Source organism: Atta colombica, unplaced genomic scaffold (genome assembly GCF_001594045.1).
Source record: "Atta colombica isolate Treedump-2 unplaced genomic scaffold, Acol1.0 scaffold257, whole genome shotgun sequence".
NCBI classification, from domain to species: domain Eukaryota; kingdom Metazoa; phylum Arthropoda; class Insecta; order Hymenoptera; family Formicidae; genus Atta; species Atta colombica.
Genome location: NW_017259356.1, coordinates 817,962 through 824,419, shown reverse-complemented (window position 1 = coordinate 824,419; position 6,458 = coordinate 817,962). Strand labels below are relative to the sequence as shown.

The following is a 6,458-nucleotide window of genomic DNA, read 5'->3' as shown; positions in this document are numbered from 1 at the left end:
AATAAATAAATAAATAGAATATTTAAATAAATAAATAAATATTTATATTTATATTGTAACAAATAATTTTCTCTTCAAATAGTTATTATGATTATAATTCTCTCTTTAATTTTTCATTTATTCTTGTTGTTTACATTCTTTGCTATCTTCTGTTATATTACATATTGCTCTTTCTTCTTATTTTTCATTTTAACGTATTTTTAATATATCATATATTAAAAAAAATTCTTTTTTCATAATAAAATAAATATCGATCTATATATATTTTTCTGTATCTTTCTCTCCAATTAGATTTCTATTAGTATCATTAATAAAGACATAGAACAAACGACTGCCGTCATCGAGATCCGCTAGAAATTGACGCGCTTGAATGTGCATACACGGAAATCAATTATTAACATTAACATCGCGTTGCTTTGTTGATGGGATATCTCTATCACAAACGCGGTGTTCTCCGTACCGGATACGTTCGTATCGATTCGACGATACCACCTTGTAACGGAAGGGGGAGTCGGCGCACAATGAGGAATCACGACAAGAGCCTTATCGTACGAATAATCGCTTCGAATCCTGCACTAAGGACGGGATTTTGCTGATGGGCTCTCAGACTCTCACGGTCGATCGCGCTTCTTTTCTAAGGTCGTCCATTCTCTTTCTTCCTCCCTCCACGGAGATTCGGGTCCAACAGTCGTTCTGACTCCTGATACACACGAAAGGCAACCCACCAAATAAGTAACAGTTGTACTGGAGATAAAAGCAATGCAATTACAAGGCCGCCAAGGGAATTACTCAGGGAATGTCTTTAATTAAATGTTGGAAGCAGTTTCTGAGCCTCCGTTAATGCAGAGACAATTTCCTTCCATTCACTTTCCGCGCGCGTGCGCACGCTGTCCCGGACGAGAAAGGCAACATCCGGTCAAAGATGGAGGCGTCCACATTACATCTAGATCCACAGATATCTCAATTTAACAAAGTTAGTTTTAAAGTTCATGTAATGCTCGTGCCTAATTGCTCGTGTCAATGTTCATTCTTTCCTTGACAAGTATCGAATTTCAATTTTTCTCATTCTGATCGAGAAATGCACACATTCTTGTTAATCACTTGTGGTTTATGGTTCTATACTCTTTGAAGTTCGAAATAACTTCAATTTGCTCGTATCGTTTTTATAGAACTCTATATTACAAATGTCTGTGTATTTTGGAATTCAATTTAACACACCGAATACCATACGGAGTTCGATTAATCTCATAAAGTCAGACTAAAGATTGTCCATCTATTGAGATATTTAATCGCATTCAAGGAATTAGTGAATACTATATCTCAATTTCTCTCTTATTAAATCAATCAAGAATTCGCACTTTTTTTTTTACTTTGTCATGTACTCAATGAAATATCACTTATATTGATTATTTATTCCAAATCGCTTTAAATTTGTATAGACGTAGACTACTATCGCACATTTCTCACTGCGAGGAGATGGTAAAAATGGTATGCCAAAGTTACGCAAATAGGACCAATGGGACGTCGCTTTGGGGCGGCGCGACGAAACACTTCACGCGGTTTTTACCTTTTATTACAAGGCATTTCCCGGAAGATATATGTATGCGAGGGGAAGATCTCTCGGTGCGCGAAAAGCGTGGCGTTGGAGGGTTCGCGAGGCGTGACAAGAAATGTCATACGCTTCGGAAAGCATAACTGAGGCCCGGTTGCGTACCGTTACGTAGACATACGTAGCATACACAACACACACACACACACACACACACGCGCGCGCGCGCGCGCGCGCACACACGCACACACGCACACAAATTGCAAGAGAAAGGGAGAAAGAACGTCGGAGCTGACGATGAGCGCGAAAATATTGAGCTTCCGAAGAAATATTGTCCGTTGCGTGATGCACGAACGCGTCTCTGATTTGAGACGTGTAAACAGCCTGTGGATCGATGTGATCAAACAAAAAAGCACGCAAAAAATTCAAAGCCCAGAGGTGTAATACGCAGCTGATACAGGATCGTATATGTATCCTGTAGTAGATTATCATCGCGAGTATAAAAGATCTAATCTTTTACACGGAAAAAAGAGTAAAGTCAGCGTTACCTCAACGTTTCGCATGACAGAGTCGTGGTTTGTAATGTTATTATCATGTCAATGGTAATTTTTCTGTAATATTTCATAAAACATTAAGCTGGCAAACTAGCTGATCCCGCAAACAGGTTTACGCGTTTCTGTGGTGGTGAAGTTATTTTTCTGTTAAAGCGTTTATTTGAAAAAAAAGGGTTTAAAGCCACGCGAAGAGAATAGCGAAATCCGGGAATCGAGCTGCTGGAGAAATATTACTCGCGAGGAAAGGCACGGAAACGTCGCTACGAGAAACGTAAACCACATTATACGGGGCGTGAAATCGGAAAAAAATGTTTGTACTATCCACAACCGGTATATAAATGTCTCGGTATTGTTAGAAATTAAAAACTTCTCGCATGTAATATTCGCGAACGACGAATTGTAAAATCGGTTGAAGTATTGAGCGACCGAAGAAATATTGCCTGTCGTGTGACGCATAAATGCGTCGATCCGAAAGGCGTAAATCGCATTATCTCGCTCGTGAAAACGAAACAAAATGTATACGCATGTATGTTGCCAGTAGACAAGTTTTATGGTAATGTTTTGTCAGCGAAAGTGCTGTAATATTAATCTCGCGGCTACATACAATGCATCTATTAAAAATATCGCGTTTTTAATGGAAAGCGTATAATCTATCACAACTTTTAAACTGTGTATTTATATAATATATCAGTCATAAATTATATCTATGATACTTGTACGCTAATACAATAACATTCTCGCGACAAATATATGAGATATGTATAATAAAAATAATATATATGTAATAAAAATATATGAATACTTATATATTTTCAAAGTGATGTAAAAGTATAATATTGCACATAGAAAAATACATACTGTAAATAATAAATACTTGTTTCAAAAGTTCGTATATCCATCATAAATTCACAAGCATCAAATTTATTTAAAATGTAATTTGAATCTTAATAAGTTTGATACTTCAATCAAAATTATTAAATTAAAATAAATTCAATTTATCATATAAAATTGTTTCTTCAATTAATTTTATAATATTCTTTAAAAGGAAATAAATTCTTGTTTTAAATATTACATAATAATAAGTTTTTTAAAAATTTATATTAAATACTATATATTAAAATTATTATCAAAAAAATATTCTTTGTTAAAAGTAATGATTACTTAAAAGAAAGAAAGTAAATTGAGTAATCACTTTTCTTAGCAATACAGTGATATTTTTCTTTCTGTGCAAATCTTGTTAAATCTACAATTCTTCAATTTATATCAATTACTTATATTTATGCTTCAAAAAACTGAAAACTTGTCACTATAAATTAAACAATTATAAAAAATTGAAAAGAGAATCAATGTTAATGAATTTACTTAACAAAAATAATTAATGTTATGTATATCTATATCACATGTGTTTCATAAGGTGTTACGATTTCACGCTTCCACTACAAGCCAGTACATCGTCTGCAGGCCGACAGCGCGTCGTCGTGTATTACAGTATCAGATTGCAAATCAATATCTCATTTCGTAGGTATGAGCCGAGATGTTGCGTTCGTAATGCAGTTTCGTGACCGAGAGTGTCGACGTGTTCGAGTGGCTGAAAGCAGAGGACACATACGCGAAATGACATACGTGTGAGATACACATACGTGTATACATATATCCGACATTTTTATGCGCGCACATACATACGCACCTATATAGATCGATGGATTTGTAGGAAAGAGGAAAATTGGAAGGGGTTGATCTTGCTCCGGGTCAGAGAAAACTGGAACGAACATAGTTAAGTCAAATTACTCTTAGGATTCTATAACTTTGCGATTGTTTTCTGCAAAAGATTTATCGATTCACTAAAAAGAATATAAAACCTTTTTTTTATTACTATTTGCATTTGTTATTATCTTACGTTATGTTTAACCTTTAAGTAAGTATACTCATAGGTATATTCATAAATAAATTCATAATGTCAAATTATACTCAATATACATTATTTTTAATCACATCTATAGATCGCCATTGACATTTAGACGCATGGAAGTTAAAAATAACAAAATGTTATTTAATTCAAAGGATTAGATTATTGCTTTTTTGATATATAACAGAGTGCTTAGAATAGTTCAAAAGATTTCACTTATACAATTATAGTTATACTTTTTAATATTAAGTATAAAGTTAAATTTACATTGTTTATACTATTATGAGATAAAGGAATGTTAAAATAATAAACTTTAATGTTTTTGGACAATTTATTTATTTTTTATTTTTCTCTTCTAGAATAAGATTTTTAAGATAATTACATGTCGGATACTGTGGCCATTTACTTACTTAAAGATTAAAAATAGTAGCAAAATAAAACCCGATATTCTTAAATAAATATCAAATTAATAAATTGATTTGCATTTTTATTGCCGTATATATTAAAGGAAAAGAAAAATGCGAATTTAATTTCTGTATTAAATCATACTCATAACTCGTTGCTATTTAATTATTTAACAAATAGCTTTCTTTCCCCTGCTTTCTTGCCCATGTCATGCAGAATTCCATTTGGTTTCGAAATCTGCATAATTCACCGCAATAATTAAGCTACCTGCGAAGAAGGCAACCACGTGCCTTTCATATCTCTTCTGGGTCGAATAGTTCAGGGTCGAAGGTCAGCATTTTGGCGAAAGCGTTAACCCCAACACTCGCCGCTGCTTTCGTCCTCTCACTTCTCATCCCTTCGGTCACGACTGTGCCACGAAATCTCGTAACATCGACGTCGAGATTTGCATAATTCGTTGCGATAATTAAGCAATCTGCATATTATGGTTCGCGCGCGCCTCTTTCGTGGGTAAATAGTCACGGTTCTGAAGTCGACCCCCCCCCTGCTCCGTCTTCTGCCCGTGTATTCGGCTATTAGATTAGAGGGTTGTAACGAGTAATATTCACGTAACCATTCCGCACTACCACTCACGTGATTTCACCCCAACGCACGTACACACATTTAATACACGACGTGGGCGAATCGCGAATTCCCCATGTCAAATATCAAAAGCAGCGTGAGCTTCCCTTTGCGCAAGAACATGTAATACGATGAATCCTGTTACTCTTTTGTAGTAGCTTTGATAAAAAGTAATAAGGCGATATGGTTTCATATTTCGTGTCAGATTCTTAGGAGTGCTTATAGAAAAAAACAGCAATACATAGTTGAATGTAGATTTTTTTTATAAAAATACTCTGCTTGTTTTATAGCTCTTTAATATTTCAATTCTTTTCTTTTAATAGCAGCAAATAGCTATTATGACTGATGATAATGATCAAATTAAAAAATTTTAGAATCGCGGACAATGTAAAGGCGATAGTTCAATATCAATATAAATCTTCTTTTCGATTTTAATTGTACATAGTTTAATAATTGTCTGAGACGCAAATTCCCTTAGGCGCGTCAATGCATGTCAGCATGAAATGGCGCGGCGGTCGATAGGCAATAACGCCGACAAGGACGATCAGGGGTCCGGCAAGCGGCTTTGCAAAGTTTCGCCAATCAGCAGGTGGAATCCCGGACGGAACTCACTGACAATTCAATTACAACTGGGAATTCCTGGTCCGACCCTAAGCCGAGAAAGTTCGGCGGTTTGACGGAGACCGAGGGACGCTCTTCTCTCCAGAGGGCTGCGGAGAGAAGGAGGCAAGCCGCGCTTCTCCAAGTGTTATGCAGATTTCTGTTTGGCCAGTCATTACTGGGGTGTTTGCAGGCACGACAGCCATTGCTACGGCTACACGGTACCGATCTCCAACCACCAGCTACCAGTTATCCCCACCAACAACTCCCTCATTCCTCTGCCGTTAACAGAAGACGGCCATCTACTGTCCGGCCATGGCGTGCATCCCTATCCTCGATATTCATATCAGCCCCTCTTCATCCAGCGCTTCTATGAATATTTACCCTCCTTTCTGTTAATATCGCGTACGTGACATTTTCCGAGCGTAAATACGCGCCGATGTCCGTGAACACTGGCGGTCATCGGCTGAAGAGGCGGATCGAAAGATAAAAAAATAAATGCGCGCTCGAAGAGTAAAGGGATCGACTAATGCTCGTTGTTGTAATATTATACGACGGATACTTACCGGCATAGTTTGGCTACCGTGTAGAGAGTTTATTGCTGCCAGTGCTTCTTGGTGCGACGAAAGTTTCACGAAGGCACAGCCTGAAACAAAAAGAGGAGTGATTTTTATTAAATAAGTGAAAAATGTCATGATAGATTTTACAATTTGTATTGTCAATATCTTAAATATTGAAAATATGATATTTCTCTATCTAATATCTCTCATAATAGGAGGAATATTATATGTCACAAAATAGTCTTTATTATTGTCTTTATTTA

General features: G+C 36.1%; 1 protein-coding gene across 12 annotated transcripts in view; it reads right to left on the bottom strand.

Moving 5' to 3' along the window:
- Positions 1-6,458, bottom strand: part of LOC108689105 (CUGBP Elav-like family member 4) — a 672,688-nt gene that overhangs the window by 23,077 nt on the left and 643,153 nt on the right. For all 12 annotated transcript variants that reach the window (XM_018195731.1, XM_018195734.1, XM_018195733.1 and 9 more), the window contains one exon: positions 6,202-6,281. In XM_018195731.1, the coding sequence (XP_018051220.1) occupies positions 6,202-6,281 (80 nt within the window). The remainder of the gene's footprint in view (positions 1-6,201; positions 6,282-6,458) is intronic.